Below are 24,252 nucleotides of genomic sequence, written 5' to 3' on the forward strand. Positions count from 1 at the left end.
AAATCGTATAATGTATGGCCAGCTAGCTATAAAAGCATCAATATGTGCAAAAGTAGGCCCTGCTGCAATTTCAAATTTTAAAATGCTGTCTAGACTAGTGTTCTATTCATACTGTGAAAGTATTTCACTGCATATTACCACATGCTTACACTGATTCTTTTCCATCAATCACATTTTTTTAGCACTTTGTGCATATGCACTTATATTTTCCCCTATTTGTAGTATATCTGTGGTATCCAATATATTACTGGCAATATAAAGAACATCTACATAGAACATTTGAGGGACTGATATTTCAAAGCAATGTTGTAGTCACACAGGACCAGAAACAGTATGTTCAAGCAACAAACTTCCTTTGATGGATGTCAGCCTTGCAGCACATTAGGAACTGATGCTCTGCAAGCTCCTCCAACAGCAAAGGAGAAAAGGACCAATATAATAAATGATTACCTCTTCGCCTTCTTCTGAGTGCATGGACAGCTGGTCGTGCTGAATAATTTCGGCATCTTCTTCTGTGGGCCCGTTACCAACGCGGATACCTCCAAAGTTATGCGTACCCTGGATTAGTGGGTGTGGGGAGGGGTATTTATAAATCAGGGTCAAGGCTCTTTGCCAATCAGCATGCTCTTTTTCCCCATCCCAAAAGCAACCTCTCTTCACAACATCAAAATGCCATAAACCTCCCTCATAGAAGCAATTTTGGCTACATTTGGTTTAGTTATAACTTTATCCATCTATATAATGTAATAACTATGATCCTATGTAATCAAAATGTGATAAAGAGAAACCCTGATTTATAATTCAATAGCGCCAACACTACCTGCCAAATCTGAGATAAGAGGGGGGGTCTGCCTACACACACAGCTTAATATAAAAGTGTGTCTGAGTCTCTTATCCCAGAACATGGTAGTAGCATTAACCTTATTAATTTATAAAACACACCAGGAAAAGCTAACCCACCCTCTAGGAAAGAGAACATGCTGGAATACACAGACAGTTCAAGTAAAGTTCAGAGGAATTTAAAACAGCTGACAAATCTATTCCTCACAATACAATGTTGGCGAAATATAAATGACATATAAAGTGACTAATAGAGGTCTCTCTTTCAGCTGTCCATGCCCTACATCTAATGAAACATTGCTTTCTACCATGTAGGCCACCAGTCAAAAATACTTTGTTCTCATCAAAAGAATCCTATGGATGAGAATATTGTGCGTGACACCCATTAATAGCAAAAAGTAAAGCATGATCACCACCAGTCAAGTCTATCAGTTGTATCTCACTGTGGCCAACATTTCCAAGAGAAAAAGATCAGACCATTTTGGAAATTTCACATAAATCCTGTCTCTTCTTTATCTTTCCTCCCTCCTCCACAGACATAATTATGGATGCTTGCCAGGCTGAGGCTCCATGTTTATAAATTTAAATCAGACTAAAACTAAACATTTTTCATACCTCTCTCTTGAAGTGAACCTATAAGCAGATTGTGCACACCAAGAAAACTATATATAGTATCTCACAAAAAGTGAGTACACCCCTCACGGTTTTGTAAATATTTTATTATATCTTTTCATCTGACAACACTGAAGAAATGACACTTTGCTACAATGTAAAATAGTGAGTGTACAGCTTGTATAACAGTGTAAATTTGCTGTCCCCTCAAAATAACTCAACGTTAATGTCTAAACCGCTGGCAACAAAAGTGAGTACACTCCTAAGTGAAAATGTCCAAATTGGGCCCAAAGTATCAATATTTTTTGTGGTCAACTTTGTTTCTAGCACTGCCTTAACCCTCTTGGTCATGGAGTGCACCAGAGCTTCACAGGTTGCCACTGGAGTCCTCTTCCACTCCTCCATGACAACATCACAGAGCTGGTGGATGTTAGAGACCTTGCACTGCTCCACCTTCCATTTGAGGATGCCCCACAGATGCTCAATAGGGTTTAGGTCTGTAGGCATGCTGGAGCCAGCCCTTCACCTTTTCCCTCAGCTTTTTTAGCAAGGCAGTGGTCATCTTGGAGGTGTGTTTGGGGTCATGTTGGGGAGGGGATCATGCTCTGCTTCAGTATGTCACAGTACATGTTGGCATTCATTGTTCCCTCAATGAACTGTAGCTTCCCAGTGGCGGAAGCACTCATGCAGCCCCAGACCATGACACTCCTCCCACCACCATGCTTGATTGTAGGCATGACAAACTGGTCTTTGTACTCCTCACCTGGTTGCCGCCACACACGCTTGACACCATCTGAACCAAATAAGTTTATCTTGGTCTCATCAGAGCACAGAACATAGTTCCAGTAATCCATGTCCTTAGTCTGCTTGTCTTCAGCAAACTGTTTGCGGGCTTTCTTGAGCATCATCTTTAGAAGAGGTTTCCTTCTGGGACGACAGCCATGCAGACCAATTTGATGCAGTGTGCGGCGTATGGTCTGAGCACTGACAGGCTGACCCCCTCCACCCCTTCAACTTCTGCAGCACTGCTGGCAGCACTCATATGTCTATTTCCCAAAGACAACCTTTGGATATGACGCTTAGCACGTGCACTCAACTTCTTTGGTCTACCATGGCAAGGCCTGTTCTGAGTGGAACCTGTCCTGTTAAACCGCTGTATGGTCTTGGCATCCGTGCTGCAGCTTAGTTTCAGGGTCTTAACATAAAAAGGACAAGCAGCTCCAGATCTAAGTGCAGCAATAAGTTAACATGTTTTAATGTAAAGTAATGCATTTACTAAAAGCAGTGTAAAAGCAGGCACATCTTTGATAAAAAGTCAGATTAGGTGACAGGGTCCAAGTGTGAGCCTCCAGATGGGGTTGCAGGATCTCTCTCGGTGGCGCTGGTGGTCTCTGGTGTCCCGGGCTTGAAGCTGCCGGCCACTTGTGCTCCACGCTGGTCCTGGATACCTTTCGAGCACCTCCGAACACATCCTACACTGCCATACTACGCCCCAGATAACATAACAAGCGCCCCGAACATCTCACATCCATGCACAGGTGGCAGTTACACTTACAAATGCAGTGTTGCGACTTACGAACAACTTCGACTTACGAACAAACCTACAGTCCTTATTGTGTTCGTAACTCGGGGACAGCCTGTACATGTTCAGATCTCAGACAATCTCATCTCCTCCCCCATCCCTCAGATGACACAACCTTGCATGGTTAATATACCTTAGCGCAACAATTTTGTGTGTTTCTCAGTTTCAGGGTCCTGGCAATCTTCTTATAGCCTAGGCCATCTTTATGTAGAGCAACAATTCTTTTTTTCAGATCCTCAGAGAGTTCTTTGCCATGAGGGCCATGATGAACTTCCAGTGACCAGTATGAGAGAGTGAGGGCGATAACACCAAATTTAACACATCTGCTCCCCATTCACACCTAAGACCTTGTAACACTAACGAGTCACATGACCCGGGGGAGGGAAAATGGCTAATTGGGCCCATTTTGGACATTTTCACTTGGGGGTGTACTTACTTTTGTTGCCAGCGTTTAGACATTAATGGCTGTGTTGGGTTATTTTGAGGGGACAGCAAATTTACACTGTTATACAAGCTGTACACTCACTACTTTACATTGTAGCAAAGTGTCATTTCTTCAGTGTTGTCGCATGAAAAGATATAATAAAATATTTAAAAAATGTGAGGGGTGTGTGCACTTTTGTGAGATACTATATTCTGAACAAGCAATAAAACACATTAAAACTCGTTTTTCAAGCGGACTCAATATGACCTCCCATTGTTCTCTATTGGGAAGCATATGTAAAATGGACATGTGCCAGTTTACACCCGCCTGCGTCCAATCCAATCCACGCCGCAAAAGACAGATGGATGGGGACCTGTTCCCCATCCAATTAGCGAATCAGATCAGATGACAGTCGGATGGAAACGGCGGTCTGTTTCCATCCAACCACCCCATAAAGAACACTGGGTTGTATCTGCATAGCAGAGCGGACACTGACCTGTCATCTGCCTGCTCAGCAGCGATCAGCAGGAAGATCAGTTTGACGGCGTCCGTACCGTGTAAAAGGGGCCTTAGTTGTTAGAAACTGATTGAAACTTAAAGTCTTTATTGTCATCTTTGAAGATTAGGCCTCTTTCTAAAGGGAAGGCTACACCAGGAGTCCACTTGCTCAGCGAGGGGAATATGTCCACTGATCCCCGTTGAGCAGGCAGATGGCTGGTCCTTGTCTGCTCAAGCAGAGCGGACAGAGACACAGTCCGCTTTCCTCTCTGGGCAGTTGCATGTAAATGGAACACCTGCCCCTTTATACAGGACTGCCATCCAATCCAATCCACTAGATGGCAGGGGAATGGATCCCCCTTCTGTTGGTTTTTAGCAGATCAGATTAAATTGGGTGTAGGTGGGTGTCCGTTTACATCCGCCGCTCCATAGAGAAGAATGGAGGGTCCGATCGGGTTCCAGTGAAAAACTGGCAGGCGGACCCGATCGGACTGCTAGTGCAAAAGAGGCCTTACTATGAACGAAATCCTTCAAAGTACAAAAAGCTAAAGAAGTCAACCATGGTTGGTTTTAATATGCGTTTACCGTTTGCTTATGTCACTATACGCCTATATTTGCATAAGAGCAACAGTACACACTGCACATAACACTCATAACACTGTGACTCCTCCCTGACCTGTGTGGTTTTCTCCTATCTCGTTTGCTGAGAGCAGCATTTTGTAATTAAAGCAATGACTGGCTGATGATGGAGCTAGAGAGGGAGGATTAAGGAGAGGGTGGACCACCCTACTAAAGCCCAGTTCTTGGCAAAAAATTTGAAAAAAATGATTCCTACAGAGAACCTGTGCGGGAAAAAATGTCACTTCCCTGAAATGGTACCACCATTTCTGCATATGAACATGCTCTGTTAAAGCTATAAACCTGATAGTGAAAACAAAGAGCATAAGCATATGCAGAAAATCTGCACCCTCTGGAAATGCCATAAAGGGTTTTTGGATTAACTTTCTATAAGTTTTACATTTTTGTAACTTTTTTCTTCTATCTGCTTAATCCTTTCATGACCAGAGGTCAGCATGCACCGATTAACTTGACAGTAAAGCCATGACAAATTTCAATACTAAATATTATTCATATATAATTTTTGAAAGGACATATGTTTGGTATACTATTTTAATAAAAAGCATGCTTACTTTTTTGTATGATTTGTGCAAAAATATAAGTTTTTTCCCACTATAAATTTCCTTATTTTTAATTATTACAGTGATCATATGATTGGAAACCACCCTGGGATTCCAGATCATCAGCATAGCAGCAGTTAACTCTCTTCCAGCTGTCCAATAAGAAATTAAAACTGTCTGGATTGGAGTTTTTAGAATTCATATCATTCACAAATAACAAAACTTGACAGTTTCCAACTATTTCTTACTCTAGACACTTTAGAGAACATTAGACATAATTTCTTACCAACTATAGAGACCTCTAAACAGACACTGTACATGCCAATTAAGTCACCATTTGAACACTGAGTTTTTTATGTGCACATATCCCAATTTATTTGCCTGTCAACTGAAGCTTATCTATACTCAATACAGAAAAGTTGCATACCAGCAAACAAGACCATACCTATGTCTCAAGACATAGGGGTAGGGAAATCTCTGGGTATAACCAAAGACTGAAACAATTACAGTGCCTATGTTATTGTAGTCAATAGAAGCACATCTTTACTGGCTCCTACAGTATGTTGGGCATACTTCTGAATCTGTCCCCCTGCATAAATTTGTTGAACTGTTAAGTGCTGGGTATTTGATGAAATTAAACTAATCTGAAAACGAAAACAATAGAACCTGAATGAAACATTTCTAAACCAATTGCCATTTAATGATGGCGTCCCAAGGACATAAAACATGCACTGTACGATGACCATCTAAAACTTAGTGAAAGTGAAGATACCATTAAATGTGTATCCTGTGTATAATGCTACGCTTAAAGGGTCCCATATTTAATCTCTGATGTGTTATATACGGTCAGGGCGTAATAAAAAACAAGTCAAATACATCACCCCACCTATTAAATGATCCGTGATTTACTTTTATGGTTTCATCATTACAAACACAGTTTGCTTTAGTAGGGTATTCAATTTTGACACAATACCCAGCAGTAGATCCTAAACCTAACATTTTTTTTACACTTTCTATATGATAATGTTGGGGCTTCTTTTCACTTTACCCAAAACTGAAAAGCCCAAATGTCACAACACAGATTATATGGTCAGTAGACCACATAAATATGAAAAATCCTATGTTTCGTAATGTGTTAATACTGTATTATGTTGTAGTTTACTGGATTAATGCAATATATTTTTAAGTAAAATAGGATTTTGGTTATACATCCATGGACAACTGAGCTACATTTCCTACTACATTTACAAAAGGCGGACAGACATTAACGTGGGTTGTGGTAAAGACAGGTTTAACATGACTTGTACCCGTGATCACCATTAGGATGGACTATCACTATCACTCTGAATATTTGTCAATTGCATATAAATGCAGCAACAAACTGAAGTATTGAAAACACATATACCAGCAAAGAGCATGAACTCTTAACACACAGATGCCGCAAACTATTTTATATTTCCACTAATTTTGTTAATCAAAAGACAAAAAAGCAGAACTCTATGGGTAGGAGCCAAAATTATATTATATATGTATGTATGTATGTATGTATGTATGTATGTATGTATATGAACCATGGACCAGATTGAAACTTATTTTATTGCACTGTAGACAGGCAAAGTCTGAATCCAGTCCATGGTTTTGGCTCCTACTCATAGAGCGCTGCTTTTTGTCTTTTGATTCCTGCTCCTCATTTCTCCAGTGGTTGGCAGCTGCACTGTGTATCAGTTTTATCCACATATGACTGACAGTTTCTAGCGCTTCTGGAACTTGTTTGCCACTAATTTTGTTTACTGTAACTTCATGCATTTCTATGATTTGTATCCAACTCACTGTTGTGCTCAAGTACGAATTTCTGCAGTTTTTCTATTTGGGATATGTATACACAAAGCAGCATTCATAAAAAACACAAAGCCAAAATCTAAGAACTGTAACTGTTTTAAACTCATAGGTGCTGAAGATTAAAGAGACAGATATATTTATGTATGTAAACTTTACACATATCACAATAGAAGGGAAAAACAAAATAGAGACTATATTTGTTATAAATGGACATACATGTATTATATATGTAATATATATATATATATATATATATATATATATATATATATATATATATATATATATATATATATATCTATATATGCCCACTTCATGAAAAATCTTTGGCAGAAATGTTTAATTCTTATTAATAAAGCCATGTCCACCTAAAAGAGTTGCAACTTCTGCTTATAACATTCAGTGACCCCAGAGAAAAAGCTTTTCAGCTCAGATCCCTTTCACCGCCAACCCCACAACATGTTACTTTATATATGCTGGGAATTTAATGGGTAAGGTATTTCATACTGGATTCTCCATTTATTCCTAACGGAATTCAGTATGGGGAGAATGAATAAACTGCCTGGAACAAAGTTGTGCAATTATACAGTTTCATTTTTGACAACAGTTTACAAAAACAGCATATAGTATAACGAGTTTAAAGAAGGGCAACTAAATAATTAGAAGCATGGAGGCATCTGCTTTAAAGAAACATTAAAGTGATTGTAACCCTCAGACATGAAATATGAACAAAGCATATTCCTCTATAGTGTGTACTTGTCTCCATCCAGAGCACTAAGTTTAATTTCTGTGTGCTGCCTCTTACCTCTGCTATCTGTATAAATCACTTTTGACAAGTTTTCCTGACTCCAAGAGAAAAATGGTGACAGGGGAGGGACCTTCAGCTGATTGAAAGCCTTAGCTCTGTTCCTGTGTGCTGTGTGAGGGGGGGTGCGTTTCCCTTCCCTCCAATCAGCTCTCAGAGCTCTCCTCACTGAGCTCTGCAGAGTGTAATTTCAGCTCTCCACCCCCTTTTTTCCTGACAGCCCAGATAAGCTTTAAATGTTCAGCACTTTGAATGGATGTAGAGGAGAGAAGATTGCAGACAGACAGATACAACTTATGTAGGAGGATTTGTTTCATCTCTGTGTATCACCTGAGGCCAGTTACTCCACTGGGTATTTCTAATGTCGTGTACACACGAGCGGAATTTCCGACAGAAAGAGTCTGATGGGAGCTTTTCATTGTATATTCCGACCATGTGTATGCTCCATCGGACTTTTTCTGTCGAAAATTTAGACGGACTTAGATGGAGAACATGTTCTATATTTTTCCGACGGAACAAATTACTATCGGAAAATCCGCTCATCTGTATGCTGTTCCAACGCACCAAACACGGCGCATGCTCTGAAGCAAGTACGAGACGGAAGCTATTGGCTACTGGCTATTGAACTTCTGTTTTCTAGTCCTGTCATACGTGTTGTACGTCACCACGTTCTGGACGGTCGGAATTTGGTGTGACCGTGTGTATGCAAGACAGCTTGAGCGGAATTCCGTCGGAAAAACCTTCAGAGTTTATTCAGACGGCAAAACCGGTCGTGTGTACAGGGCTTAAGGGTTTACAATCACTTAAAATGAACCAAATTCATTCCCACTTTTGGGGCAGGGACTGGTAAATGATAACCTTTTAAAACTAAATAACTGTTCCATATAGGCTCTTCTGAGCAGGGCCCTCTTAATCCTCTTGTATTTTATTGTATTATAATTGTATTGTCTCCTTTTTATATTGTAAAGCGCTGCATAAACTGTTGGCGCTATATAAATCCTGTATTATAATAATAATAATAATAGTAATAATAATATAGTAAAGTGGTTCACTGGTCAAGGTCTCCAAAGATTTAAAACTGCCACTGTCAGCGCTGATCAGTTCTGGGGGTGTCAGATGTCTGTGTCCCCTCTTGATGGTTTCCTTTCTTTGACCTATGCATCACTACAGCATTCAGCAGTTACTTAGGAGTCAGAAGGAAAGACATCATGCATCGAGAGACAGGCATGCAACACTCCTTGAAGTAATAAATGCTGAAGAGGCTTTCAGAAGTTAAAGTGTTAGAATGGAGGAGAGGTATGTGAAACAGGCCACCAGAGAAGATACAGTGTTTTCTAGTGCAGGGGTGCAATTTACAATCTTTAGAGAACTTGCAGTGTTCTCTGTGGTCACTGGAGCAAAACATGTTTACCTTCCACATCCAAAAGTTGGTTGTAGCCAACTCTGTACAGTGACACAAAAAAGAGCTGTATGTGTTTTTACATTGACAATGCAAGGAGTTTTTTTTCTATTTGGTTGGTTAAATGTTCAGGTGCCCAACCTGAATAACTATGTGATTATATTTATAACTTGCAGCTACAGAATGCAGATCCCAGGAAGCCCACTAGAGCCCATCTGAATGTTAGAAGCAGTCCTTAAATTAAATCATTGGCTGGTATGAACACAAATGTGAGCAGACTATTTTAGGCGGAAAGGTCTTGGGAGGCCGTGGGTGGATGCAAAGGCACCACACTGATTTTGGAAATATTTTGCCTTTACACATGTGATCACTTGACAAATCTAAAAAGTTAAGAGCCATTCCCATCTGCAAAGTCACTCTGTTCTTAGAGATAAGCAGACCCCATGTAACAGTGCAGAGGCAAGTTGGGGCTCAGTAACAAAAACACACATTTTCCAGATACTCACCAAATGTTTCCTCCTTAAGTACTGTTGGCGCTGCATAAAAGGTTTTAAGACCAGCATCCAAGGCACACAGAGCATAGCACAGACAACCAAGAAACACTGCAGTCCTTTCTAGAAGACAAGAAGACCATAATCTGCTTTTATTTAAGGAACTAAAACACACATATATGGTGGGGCAGCAAGAACGCTGCTCACCTGCATGTTTTCTACCACCCACCCTCCCCCTACATCCTAAACAAGGTCTAAAAGTTTGTTTCTAAGCATTGTAGATGTAATTGGATTATGGACAAAATTTATGTCAGTAAAAATCAAAATTTAGTGTTGCAGCATCGTTGATAAGCTTCAAATTAGCATCAATGCATAGCTTCAGCCAAAAATAACAAGATAAAAATGTATAGCACACTAGTTTTTGCTGCAAGATTCACTTCAATTTCAGAGATTTTCCCTGCTCCTTTTTTCTGCCACTGAATGTCCTCAGCCTATTGCATTTTGAACCCAATTCCTCTGAGTCCAGGTCATTCTGGACCTGCCCCAGCCTGTGTCTGGACAGTGAAAGGAGAAGCAGCACAGTGATATGCTCATCTCTGTCACTGCTTTACAGTGGCGTACCAATGGAAGAGGGTCCACACTGTGCTCTTCCTCACACTGTACGAGACAGGTCTCAGCCGCTGCAGCCGAGTCCTGTCAGTGCTGCCTGGCTCCTATCACAAGATCTGCAGACACAGATCCTCAGTCTCTGGGAGCTTCGGGCAGCTGTCTGGGGGCGGGGCACTGATGTAATTTTATCCAGCAGAAGCCCAGGACGAAGAATCTCTCCCATGCTGCTAAGATGAGGTCAGTGAACAGGGAAGATTGTGCAGAAACTGACCTTTGGGGTGCAATGATTGTACTGGGGGGGGGCAGACTGCTGCTCTCCCCCATGTCATGTGCAGTGCCCACCATGTCATGTGCAGTGCCCACCATGTCATGTGGTATACCCATATGTAATGTGGTGTGTTCACATGTGGTGTGGTGTGCCCACATGTAATGTTCTGTGCCCACCATGAAATGCTGATTAGTGTGCCTTCTGTGTAATATGCTGTGCCCACCATGTAATGCGGAGTGGTGCGCCCTCTGTATAATGTGCTGTGCCCACCGTGTAATGTGATGTGCTATGACCACCATGTAATGTGCTGTGCCCACAATGTAATGCGGTGTGCCGTGCCCACCATGTCATATGCTGTGCCCACCATGTAATGCGAAATGGTGTGCTCACCATGTAATGTGCTGTGCCCACCATGTAACCAACATCTGTGACACGGACTTGGTTAGGGGCAGGAAAATAACACATGTATATGTACACAAAAAAAATCTAAATCGGCATTGATCTACAGGTGTTCTCTTCCCTGTGAGTTGAAACCTAATATTCCAGTTTAAGATTAGACTGATCTTTTGTGAGAGGCAGCCTGAAATGGCAATCTCTGACCATCTCTTCACAGTCTCCGACCATCTCCTGTATCATGTCCGCAGTCTCTGACCATCTCCTGTATCATGCCCGCAGTCTCTGACCATCCCCTGTAGTATGTCTGCAATCTAACAAGCTTAAACACATTGCTAATAGTATTAGCTATCTGTTTATGCCGAAGGTAGGACTGTGCAGGGGAGGCAGAGAGTAAGGCTGGCCATACATTATACAATTTTCATTTAGATTTACCAAAACCATATAGAGACGGTGGGGGGGTTGGCAGACTGCAAGGAGTACTGCGATAGGGGGCTGTAAAATTTGTGCAATAAATATTTTTGAAAACATTACAAATTTTTGTGGGCGTTTTTACATTTTAAAGTTGGGAGGTGCCATATATAGGATCCGCCTCGGGTGCCAAATTGCTCTAGGTATGCCTCGGCTGCTTTATTATTCTTTTTCTTGTTTAAAAAGTCTCTTACCAGTTTTTAAGGATACTTTTTTGTCCTTTGCACACTTCCTATCCTCCAGTGATGAACCTTACTGGTACTAGTGTAGAGCGAGCAGAGCCAGTATTTCTGGTAACATGCCCCCCTCTATGGGGTTGATTTACTAAAGGCAAAGACTGTGCACTTTGCAAGTGGGTCAGACTCATTTTCCCCAGAGCTTAGTGCATGTGATGAAAGTTCACTTTGTAAAGAAGATCCATTCAGGTGCAAGGAAAATAAAAAAAAAAAAAAAACAGCATTTTTGCTTGCATATGTTTGAATGATCCAAATCAGCAGAGCTTTACCACATTCACTAAACTGGGGAAAATTAGTGCAATTGTACTTGCAATGTGCACACAGTCTTTTTACCTTTAATAAATCAACCCACACGTGTATTACAATTTCCACAGAACTAAATGCGTCTGCACATATGTGTAGTTCATCTTGAGGGCAAGCAGGAGAGGCTGGCTACGTTCACATACACAAGAGGGGAATGGAGAAGGACCGTAGCCACCCTAGAACAGGAAGTCTGAGAATAGCAGAAAAAAGCTTACATCTGAGAGATAAAACAAAAGGAAGACAGACATTCTATTCTATTTAAATATAAACATATTGCATTTAATTTATTAAAAAAATGTGAGTTTAGTGTCAATGATTGCAGAACTGCATTATGTGTTTCCTTTATATCTGCCTAGAATAAAGTTTTAGGTATTTGAGTTAAAGACTGGCAGGGACTGTTTTTCTTTTTTTTATCTCCAATCAACAATTTAAAATATGTCTCTTTGTAACACTTGGTAGAATCCCAATTTATGTACTTAAAGTGGAACTTTAGTAAGAAAATTGGGTCTTGCTAGATCACTTCAGGCTGGTCCCTTTTGCGGGTATAGCTACAGTATCTCACAAAAGTGAGCACACCCCTCACATTTTTGTGAATATTTTATTCTTTCTTTTCATGTGACAACACTGAAGAAATGACACTTTGCTACAACGTAAAGTAGTGAGTGTACAGATTGTATAACAGTGTAAATTTGCTGTCCCCTCAAAAACCCCAAACACAGCCATTAATGTCTAAACCGCTGGCAACAAAAGTAAGTACACCCCCAAGTGAAAATGTCCAAATTGGGCCCAATTAGCCATTTTCCCTCTCACGGGTCATGTGACTCGTTAGCGTTACAAGGTCTCAGGTGTGAATGGGAAGGTGGTGTGTTAAATTTGGTGTTATCCCTCTCACTCTCTCATACTGGTCACTGGAAGTTCAACATGGCACCTCATGGCAAAGAACCCCCTGAGGATCTGAAAAAAAAGAATTGTTGCGCTACATAAAGATGGCCTAGGCTATAAGAAGATTGCCAAGACCCTGAAACTGAGCTGCAGCACAGTGGCCAAGACCATACAGCGGTTTAACAGGACAGGTTAAACTCAGAACAGGCCTTACCATGGTCGACCAAAGAAGTTGAGTGCATGTGCTCAGCGTCATATCCAGAGGTTGTCTTTGGGAAATAGGCGTATGAGAGCTGCCAGCATTGCTGCAGAGGTTAAAGGGGTGGGGGATCAGCCTGTCAGTGCTAGGACCATATGCCGTAAACTGCATCAAATTGGTCTGCATGGCTGTTGTCCCAGAAGGAAGCCTCTTCTAAAGATGATGCACAAGAGAGCTCGCAAACAGTTTGCTGAAGACAAGCAGACCAAGGACATGGATTACTAGAACCATGTCTTGTGGTCTGATGAGACCAAGATAAATTTATTTGGTTCAGATGGAAGCGTGTGTGGCGGCAACCAGTGAGTACAAAGACAAGTGTGTCTTGCCTACAGTCAAGCATGGTGATGGGAGTGTCACGGTCTGGGGCTGCATGAGTGCTGCCTGGACTGGGGAGCTACAGTTCATTGAGGGAACCATGAATGTCAACATGTACTGTGACATACTGAAGCAGAGCATGATCCCCTCCCTTCAGAGACTGGGCTGCAGGGCAGTATTCCAACATGGAAACTACCCCAAACACACCTCCAAGACAACCACTGCCTTGCTAAAGAAGCTGAGGGTAAAAGGCGATGGACTGGCTAATCATGTCTCCAGACCTAAACCCTATTGAGCATCTGTGGGGCATCCTCAAACGGAGGGTGGAGGAGCGCAAGGTCTATAACATCCACCAGCTCAGTGATGTCGTCATGGAGCAGTGGAAGATGACTCCAGTGGCAACCTGTGAAGCTCTGGTGAACTCCATGCCCAAGAGGGTTAAGGCAGTGTTGGAAAATAATGGTGGCCACACAAAATATTGAAACTTTGGACATTTTCACTTAGGGGTGTACTTACTTTTGTTGCCAGCAGTTTAGACATTAATGGCTATGTGTTGGGTTATTTTGAGGGGACAGCAAATTTACACTGTTATACAAGCTGTACACTCACTACTTTACATTGTAGCAAAGTGTAATTTTGTCACATGAAAAGATATAATAAAATATTTACAAAATTGTGAGGGGTGTACTCAATTTTGTGAGATACTGTATGTAAAACATTATAAATAAGTGCCTGTACTGTATAAAATCCAGTAATACTTTGGGGTTGATTTACTAAAAGCAAATAGACTGTGCACTTTGCAAAGTGCAATTGCACTCTACAAGTACAGTTGCTCCAGAGCTTAGTAAATGAGGTAAAGTTTCCCTTTGCAAAGAATACCCAATCACATGTAAGGAAAAAAAAAAAAAAAATAGGATTTTTATAACAGCTTATCTGTAAAATCCTTTTCTTTTGAAGTACATCACGGGACACAGAGCCATAGTAATTACTATGTGGGTTATAGTCCACCTTCAGGTGCTGGACACTGGCAATCCCTAAACAGGAACTTGCCTCCCTATATAACACCTCCCACTACTGAGAGTATCTCAGTTTTGTAGCAAAGCAATACATGTGTATACTAGAGAGAGGGGCGGGACCTCTGTGTCCTGTGATGTACTTCAAAAGAAAAGGATTTTACAGGTAAGCTGTTATAAAAATCCTATTTTCTTTAATCGTACATCATGGGACACAGAGCCATAGTAATTACTATGTGGGATGTCCCAGAGCAGTGCCAACTGAGGGGAGGGAGACAACCAAAGTAGGGAACCATGAGATCAGAGGACTTATACTGCTGCCTGCAGTACACTGTGCCCAAAGGCAACATCCTCATGTCTTTTTACATCCACCAGATAGAATCCGGTAAATGTATGGATTGAAAACCAAAGTTGCCTTGCAGAATTGAGCCATGGAGGCTTGGTGATGCACTGCCCACCAAGCACTAACAGCCCTAGAGAAATGCGCTTTGATTTGAGAGGGTAGAACTACCTCTTTAAACCATAAGCTTGAATGATTACTTGTCAAATCCATTTAGAAATAGTAGATTTCAATGCTGCCTGTCCTCTTTTAGGACCTTCAGGCAACACGAACAAAACATCCGTTTTCCGAATCTGAGCTTTTAAGTAGACTTTGACTGCTCTCACCACATCAAGAGAATGTAGTGATCTTTCTTCCATAAAACAGGGTTCTGGAAAAATGAAGGTAGAACAATATCCTGGTTTAGATAAAAACTTGATATTACCGAAGGTAAAAAGTTAGGATGAGGACGCAATACTACCTTATCCTTGTGAACAATAAAAATATGGCTCTTTACAAGAAAGAGCAGCCAATTCTGATACCCTTCTTGCAGCAGATGTGGTTATCAGAAAAATAGTTTCCTTGTCAAAAAAGAACCAAGGGAATATGTCGTATCGGCCCAAAAAAAAAAGGCTGTTTTGTAATGCCGACAAAACTAAACCAAGGGTTCAGGGGTTACCTAACCGGAGATTAAGCCGCTTTACCCCCTGAATAAAGTTACAAACCAAAGAATGCGAAGCAAGTGGTCGTTGAAATAATACCGATAAGGCTGAGACCTGTCCTTAGAAAGCACTCAAGGCCAGCCTTATTTCTCACCCCATCTGCAGAAAGTCAAGGGTTCTACCTTAGACCTATTTCCTGGGGTGCAACCCCTGGTTTCACACCAGGAGACATATGTTTCCCAGACTCCATAATATATAATTATGGAGGCCGGCTCCCTTGCATTAACCAAGGTAGAAACTACTGAACCTGACAGCTCACGCTTCTTCAGGGTGTGGGTCCCAATAGCCAGACCGTTAAACTTAGCATTTGTAAAAGTAGGATGGAACACGGACCTTGCGAGAGAAGGTCTGGCTGTGATGGTAGGGTCCATGGGTCCCCTACTGACATCTTTACGATCTCTGCATACCAAGATTTGCTGGGTCCCTCTGAGGGCCACAAGAATCAACGACTCCCCTTCCTGCTTAATCCTGCGAAGAAATCATGGACGCAGGCAGAATAGGAGGGAATGCATAAATCAGTGAGAACCGATTCCACGGGAATAGCAAGCAATGACACAAAGTTGTCGATTTCTTTGTTGAACCTGAATGCAAACAGATCTATGTCTAGGATACCGCATTTTTGACATATTGACAGGAAGATATCGGGGCGAAGGAACCATTCTCTCGGGAACAACTGCTGGCGACTCAAGTAGTCCGCCTGCCAATTTTCTATTCCTAGAATGAAGACTGCCGATAGGCAAAGTACATTGTTTTCTGCCTAAGATAGGATATGACTCACCTTTCTCTGGGCCACACAACTTCTTGTGCCCCCTTGGTGATTAATATAGGCCATTGCTGTGGCATTGTCGGATTGAATCCTGGCAGGACAATACCGTAAACTGAACGTTCAGGCCCTCAGGACCAAGAGCTCTGCCTGAATTTCTAAAATTTTAATGGGCAAGGCTATTTCTGATCAGGGCCACTTCTTTTGGACAGTTGCCTCTTCCAGGACTGTTCCCCAACCTAAACAAAAAAGGTTGGCATATGTTGTTACCACTTCCTAGGTAACTGAAGGAAGGATTTTCCCCTTAGTAAATTTTTGGATATTAACCATAAACTGAGGCTCCGGCGCACCCAGCCTACAGCACCTGGTATTTCCAGGTGGTCTCTCATCCGGGTACTAACCAGGCCCGAATATAAAAATCCAAAATGCAGCGCTTCGGTGAAACAAATTTATAAAAACATGTGATAGTCCATAGAAGATCAATATAGGATAGAGATGACGTGGAGCCTCCACCAAACTTCAATGTGCAAAGGAAAGGCACACCACACCCACGTACTATCAATCTGTTTACCAGAAAGATATGAAAACAAGCGATATAATCATATGATGCAAGAGGTTAATAGTAGATCCGAATGGCACACTCCATACTTGACAGGCAGGTCATAGAAATATCCAGGTCATCAAATATCAAAAAGACATCAGGACTCACATAAGGAGATGGATAAATTGTGCGATCACCAGCAGGATAAAATCCAGTAAGGAAAAAAGCAACAATAGTGAAGCCCGTATTTATTGTAGTCTACTTACAGGTAAAAAGGAACATCATCACAAAAAGAGAACAAACTGCGGCTCACAGCGTACTTGCATCGGCCAGCCTGAACATGTTTCATCCTATGTGGATATTATCAGAGGCGTGGCCAATGATGCAAGCACGCCCAAATAAATAGTAACCATCTCAGGCCATGCTGACCTCTGATAGGGGAGCATGACATATACAGCAGCTGTTTTCGCTTACAAGCTCCGGCCGCACATGCGCACTACGGCCGTGCTATCAAGGAAGCAGGAAATAACAGACAGCTTTATTCGGCCGCACATGCGCAGTGCGGTTCAAGAGGACAGGAAGGCGGAACCAGCATAATCATCTGATCCTTGCAGTGGGCGGAACGACGTGCATAACAATGTCATTGCCAACCGAAAAAACTTCGGCCGCACATGCGCACTACGACCGTGCTATCCAGGAAGCGTAGAATGGAAGATAACATTATTCAACCGCACATGCGCAGTGCGGCCGTGCGGTTCAAGAAAACAGGGAAACAGAACCAGCATAATTACCCTCTCACCTGCGATGGGCGGAACAAGGTCAATGCCGACCGGAAGTAATAATGACACAACACATCAGAAAGCTGCACATACGACATAACAACAACCGGAAGGTGAAAATCAAAACACCTAGACCGGAAGTGATGTAACTAAGGCGCATTCCAACCATGTTTGTATCTCAAACTAAAATAAACAATAAAAATAAACAATAAAAGAATAAGAATAATGAGAAGTAATATAAAAAGTTGATTAAACAAAAACCAGAACCCTACATAGACCTACATAAGCTACACAAGCTTATCCTCCAAGATTGGGCGCTATCAGGTTGATGTGGCCGTAGGCTTTGGAGCCAGACACATTGGGAATGTAAAGCTTGAACCATTTGTTCCAAGCCGATAGGATACTGTTTTAAAGCAGTCTCGAAATGAATCTGAGCATAAGGAACGGCCTTGAATGAAGCCACCATCTTTCCCAACAACCTCATGCAAAGTTGAATAGAAGAAATTCATCTTGCTTCAACCTAAATCAGTTCCTTTATGGCGCCGATCATTGCCCGGGGTAAGAATACCCTTTTCTGGGTGTACCTATGATCGGACCCAAGTATTTTAGCCTTCTTCATGGTTTTAAAGAAGATTTCTTCTAGGTTGAGAATCCGACCTAGATATTCCAGGTAGTTGAATGTGGTGACCATACTTTGGTCTAAGCGGGCTACCAACTGGTCTATCAAGAACAGATCAACTAGGTAAACCATAATCGTTATACCTTTGGGCCCTTAATCTAGCTAGAAGAGGGGCCAGAACCTTTGTAAACACTCAAGATGCAGTAGCTGGACTGGAAAGCAGAGCTACACACTGAAAATAAAGATTTTACATCTGAAAAGTAGATATTACTAGTGAGCGAGGAAATAGGCATATGGAAGTATGCATCTTTGATGTTGATTGACGCCAGAAGTTCTCCTCTTTGTAGGATGGAGATAACTGATTTGGATTGATTCCATACGAAAAAATAGTGGTTTTATTCAGGAATTGAATATAGATTTTTGAGATCCAGAATGTCCATTCCGATTTGGCACCGTGAAAAAAAGAGGTTTGAATCAAACCCCAACCTCTGTTCTTACATGGGGACCCCCATGATCACTTTTTTCTTTTTCTCTGGATCCTTAGAAACGTTTGATCTTAGAAAACGAGACGGAAACTCTTGGAACTCCAGTTTGTACCTTGAAGCTATTAAGGAAATCCCCCATTCGTCTCGACATTCTTCCTGCCAGATCCTTGAGAAATGCAGAAGAATTCCCCCTATTCGATTGAACCGTGACTGCCTGGAGGCTGATGCCTCTGGCACAGGAGAAGGGGCTTTAAAACAAAAATACATTTACTCCTTTTCTTAAATGGCAAAAAGCGGTGCTTTCCACTAGAATTTATTTGGATGTATTATCCAAAACATCCCCAAATAGCTGTTTCACCGCAAAAAGGAAGACTAGCCAGGAGCTTCTTACAAGGTGCTTAGCAAAGGGTGCAAGGCCTGAAGAATAGAATCTCTCATAGCAACTATTGCAAACATAACGCTGCCAAATCCTGGGCCTGCTGAGCAGGATAACCTTGAACACCTGTTTAAACTGATCTCTCAATGATTAAGCAATTACTGTCAGTGCAGGCTGAGACACTCAATCTGCCAGAGAAAAAAAGTGGGGTTTTTTTAGTCAATAGGAATTCCACCTTTTTATCCTTTGGATCCCTAAGTATTTGACCATTGTCTGCTGGACACGTCAAACTTATTCACAGAGGATATAGCAGCGTTAATTGCTGGTATACCCTACTTAGTGAATTTCCTCCACCATAGGATAAAGTGTGAAAACTTTTTAGGAGGGAAAAAAAATGCTTATCTGGGTGATCCTCTCAGATACAAAAAAGCTTTTCCAGCAATGAATGGACAGGAAAAGGCATGCAGAAGGCTTTAGTGAACCCAAACACTCAGTTAAGGGTAGCGATCATTCAGCAAGAAATTGCACCATCAATCTTAAGATTGGAACAGTTGATTCTCCCGCATTTGACACCTCAGAAGAGGAGTCAACAGCCTCACCACGGTCCCCTGAGGGAATTAGTCTTCTCCTGCCCCTAGTTCCTCAGTTTGAGGGTCCTGGGTAATGGAAGAGAACCTTTGCATTTTGACCTACACTGGGATACGATTAAAGTTGCTAAACTTTTTTTTTTTATCATAAAATAAACAGGTGCTACAGTGTTAAAAACAGTTGCAGACATTTCATGGCCCTGATGCTCACTTTGACCAGCCACCCCCTCTCAGGGGATGTTGCCATTTGTAGAGATGAGTAGGCTTTCCAGAGCTTAAGGGAGACCCTTTTAGCTCTTTTCTGGGGGTGTTTCAACCCCCCCTTCTGACCATAGCCCGATGCACAAAACAGAGGTACTACCAGAAGAAATCGCATCCACTGCTTGAGCAATAGTCCAGCTACTGCCGCAGCTATTAATGCTCAGCCTGATGCAAATAGTAAATGTATCAAATAGGAAATGCCTGTGTCACCAACCTCATGTTCTTCTTTGCTCTTATGTCTCTCCGACAATTTTGCAGCCAGCATAAATGGAGTTTTTCTTTTTTAAAAACACACTCCCACATTGGAGGATGCCAATGCTGCGCTAAGCCCCGCTCCCATGTCACATCGCGCCCCCCTCCTTTCTTTTGCAAGAAAAGAGTTTTCCCGCGCAAGCATGGGCCTCCGATCCGACGGGATCGGCTGAGTGAGGGATGGTTTGGAGGAGACCTGTAATCTGCCGTCGAGTAGGGGCAGTAAAAGAAAACTGCATTGCCGATCGTTGTTAGTTCTCCCTTATACTCAGCCTCTTGAAGAGGGGAAGAGTTCAGCTCAGGTGGGGGTGTCTGGAGTAAGCAAAACCCCCCAAACTTACCGGAGGTCTGCCTGCTAGCAAGAGGAAAAAAGTCTGCTGCTTCTGTGACACAGCGTGATCTCTGAGCAAAGCATGAGAAGGTACGTGCTCCATACAGCCCCCAGTGGTGACACCACTGACATGGCATGACAACATTTACTTTAAAGGAGACATTTCATAAGAAAATGTAAAAATTCCTTAAAAAAAAAAACGTACCTTTCCCGCCACAGGATATTCTGTGGTAAAACCGATAAACCCAAACTTCACCCTTCACGGTGGGTTCCGTTAACAAACCATCAGGAACCGGGGACCCTCGGGGAACACACAATCCTGGACCTGTAAAAAGCACCCCGCCAGTAAAACTTTATGGCCTTAAAACCAAAAGTACTGGATCCCGGGGTCCAGCTCTCTAAAAAGAGAAGCGTTACAGGCAAAACCTCATTACTTCGGATACGAGGCCCGGATACCATTCAATTCGGCCTAAAAGACACTTTGAATGGATCTGGCTGCATAGCTAGCCCCAGCAAGGATTGCTCCAGTGGAGCTCAGCACAGCACATCTTCACTCGTGACCAACACCTTAGACACTGACGAAAAAACTGAGATACTCCCAGTAGTGGGAGGGGTTATATAGGGAGGCAACTTCCTGTTTAGGGTGTGCCAGTGTCCAGCACCTGAAGGTGGACTATAACCCACATGTGTCCCGTGATGTACGATTAAAGAAACAGCATTTTTGCTTGCACATGATTTGATGATGGAAGTTAGCAACCCCATTGTCTCACCCTGCTCTGGACATGCTCAGTTGCTCTATTTTTAGGCACTGTGTCAAAACTTTAGAGGCTGATCTGCTGACAGCCTAAAGATCTACCGCTATTCTGGGGTTTTGGGCTTCAGCAAAAATGGCAGCCTCCGGGATGAAGAAACAGGAGCGATGCAGGAGGCAATTTGGAGCACAATATTTTTGGTAGCATAATTATTAATGTGGAATGTACATTCCTTGCTAAAGAACATTTTTATCAATTTGTTATGGATAAAGTTCCACTTTAAATAAGTACAGTACATCTAAATGAATTATTGATAAATTAATTAATAGATAAAGTGCATATAAACCCAAGAACAAAAATGTAATCACCACAGTTTACTAGTCCTTAGATGTGATAGCTACATTAGCTTTATTTATTTCCTTTATTTTAACTTAGTGATCCTACAAGTAACACATTTCCTATCTAAGGGTGACAATGTTTACTCATTGTAGTCTATGTATGCTGAAGCAGTGTTGTCACCTTGGCTGATTTAAGCTACAAACACCTTGTCCTCTCCTCATCGCCATTTTACAGGGGTTATGTGTTTTAGTGTTTAGAAAACTGAAAACATAGCTTGAGGTTTCAGTTCAGAGCACAGGAAGTTACGAGGATACTGGAAATCGGTCAGGTTTAAAACTTAATAAAAACCCACAAATATTAAAGTTGAGATTGTGTTGAGTAAATAGATATACAGTGGGGACAGAAAGTATTCAGACCCCCTTACATTTTTCACTGTTTATTATATTTCAGCCATTTGCTAAAATCATTTAAGTTCATTTTTTTTCCTCATTAATGTACACACAGCACCCCATATTGACAGAAAAACACAGAATTGTTGACATTTTTGCAGATTTATTAAAAAAGAAAAACTGAAATATCACATGGTTCTAAGTATTCAGACCCTTTGCTGTGACACTCATATATTTAACTCAGGTGCTGTCCATTTCTTCTGATCATCCTTGAGATGGTTCTACACCTTCATTTGAGTCCAGCTGTGTTTGATTATACTGATTGGACTTGATTAGGAAAGCTACACACCTGTCTATATAAGACCTTACATCTCACAGTGCATGTCAGAGCAAATGAGAATCATGAGGTCAAAGGAACTGCTTGAAGCTAAGAGACAGAATTGTGGCAAGGCACAGATCTGGCCAAGGTTACAAAAAAATTTCTGCTGCACTTAAGGTTCCTAAGAGCACAGTGGCCTCCGCAATCCTTAAATGGAAGACATTTGGGAAGACCAGAACCCTTCCTAGAGCTGGCCATCCGGCAAAACTGAGCTATCGAGGGAGAAGACCCTTGGTGAGAGAGGTAAATTAGAACCCAAAGATCACTGTGGCTGAGCTCCAGAGATGCAGTTGGGAGAAAGTCAACCATCACTGTAGCCCTCCACCAGTCGGGGCTTTATGGCAGAGTGGCCTAACGGAAGCCTCTCCCCAGTGCAAGACACATGAAAGCCCACATGGAGTTTGCTAAAAAAAACACCTAAAGGACTCCAAGATGGTGAGAAATAAGATTCTTTGGTCTGATGAGACCAAGATAGAACTTTTTGGCCTTAATTCTAAGCAATATGTGTGGAGAAAACCAGGCACTGCTCATCACCTGTCCAATACAGTTCCAACAGTGAAGCATGGTGGTGGCAGCATCATGCTGTGGGAGTGTTTTTCAGCTGCAGGGACAGGACAACTGGTTGCAATTGAGGGAAAGATGAATGCGGCCAAGTACAGGGATATCCTGGATGAAAACCTTCTCCAGAGTGCTCAGGACCCCAGACTGGGCCGAAGGTTTACCTTCCAACAAGACAATGACCCTAAGCACACAGCTAAAATAATGAAGGAGTGGCTTCACAACAACTCCGTGACTGTTCTTGAATGGCCCAGCCAGAGCCCTGACTTAAACCCAATTAAGCATCTCTGGAGAGACCTAAAAATGGCTGTCTACCAACGTTTACCATCCAACCTGACAGAACTGGAGAGGATCTGCAAGGAGGAATGGCAGAGGATCCCCAAACCCAGGTGTGAAAAACTTGTTGCATCTTTCCCAAAAAGACTCATGGCTATATTAGATCAAAAGGGTGCTTCTACTAAATAATGAAAAAAGGGTCTGAATACTTAGGACCATGTGATATTTCAGTTTTTCCTTTTTTAATAAATCTGCAAAAATGTCAACAATTCTGTGTTTTTCTGTCAATATGGGGTGCTGTGTGGACATTAATGAGGAAAAAAAATGAACTTAAAGCGGGATTCCGTCATATAAAAAAAAAATTTAAAAGTCAGCAGCTACAAACACTGTAGCTGCTGACTTTAAATAAGTACTTACCTGTCCTGGGTGCCCGCGATGTCGGCCGCCCGAGGCCGACCCGTCCCTCGGCTCTCGGGTCCCGGCACCGCCATCCTAGGTAAGGGAAACAGGCAGTGGAGCCTTGCGGCTTCACTGCCAGTTTCCCACTGCGCATGTGCGAGTGGCGCGGCGCTTTATGAATGGGACGCAATGTGTTGAGGGACACACACAGTTCGCGTAACACACCATGCCCCATTCCCCAGAAGACAACGCGGGAAGCAGAAGACTGAAGATCACTGCGGTGTAGGAAGAGGCAGATTAGGAAGATTGAGGAAAAGATGATCCGCACTCCAGTGATTGCTCTTAAGAAGTATAATATTTATTGACAAGCCACAGTGACCAAACGCAAATAAGAACAGTTGACGCGCTTCAGCCTAAAAGGCCTTAGTCATAACCACCAGATTAGGAAGACTGCCTAGCAACAGCCATTTCACGTAAGTAAAAAAATTTTTTTTTTTTTTTTTCTTTTCCTCCATTTTTTCAGGTATTTTTTGGTGCATTTTTTTTCAGGGTGGACCTCCACTTTAAATGATTTTAGCAAATGGCTGCAATATAACAAAGAGTGAAAAATTTAAGGGGGTCTGAATACTTTCCGTCCCCACTGTAATTGAAGCTTTACAATTGGCTGTGGCTGTGAAATAGTGGAAAAAAATATAATGCTCAAAATTG

The 24,252-nt window shown here is 42.0% G+C and overlaps 1 protein-coding gene across 6 annotated transcripts in view; it reads right to left on the reverse strand.

Moving 5' to 3' along the window:
• ATP6V0A1 (ATPase H+ transporting V0 subunit a1) overlaps positions 1-24,252 on the reverse strand; it is a 201,225-nt gene that overhangs the window by 33,419 nt on the left and 143,554 nt on the right. For 5 of the 6 annotated variants that reach the window (XM_073608392.1, XM_073608391.1, XM_073608390.1 and 2 more), the window contains exons 17-18: positions 9,684-9,791; positions 451-558 (exon numbers count right to left, since the gene is read on the reverse strand). In XM_073608392.1, the coding sequence (XP_073464493.1) occupies positions 451-558; positions 9,684-9,791 (216 nt within the window). The remainder of the gene's footprint in view (positions 1-450; positions 559-9,683; positions 9,792-24,252) is intronic. The other variant, XM_073608393.1, reaches the window with a different exon arrangement.

Source organism: Aquarana catesbeiana, linkage group LG12, assembly GCF_042186555.1.
Source record: "Aquarana catesbeiana isolate 2022-GZ linkage group LG12, ASM4218655v1, whole genome shotgun sequence".
NCBI lineage: Eukaryota > Metazoa > Chordata > Amphibia > Anura > Ranidae > Aquarana > Aquarana catesbeiana.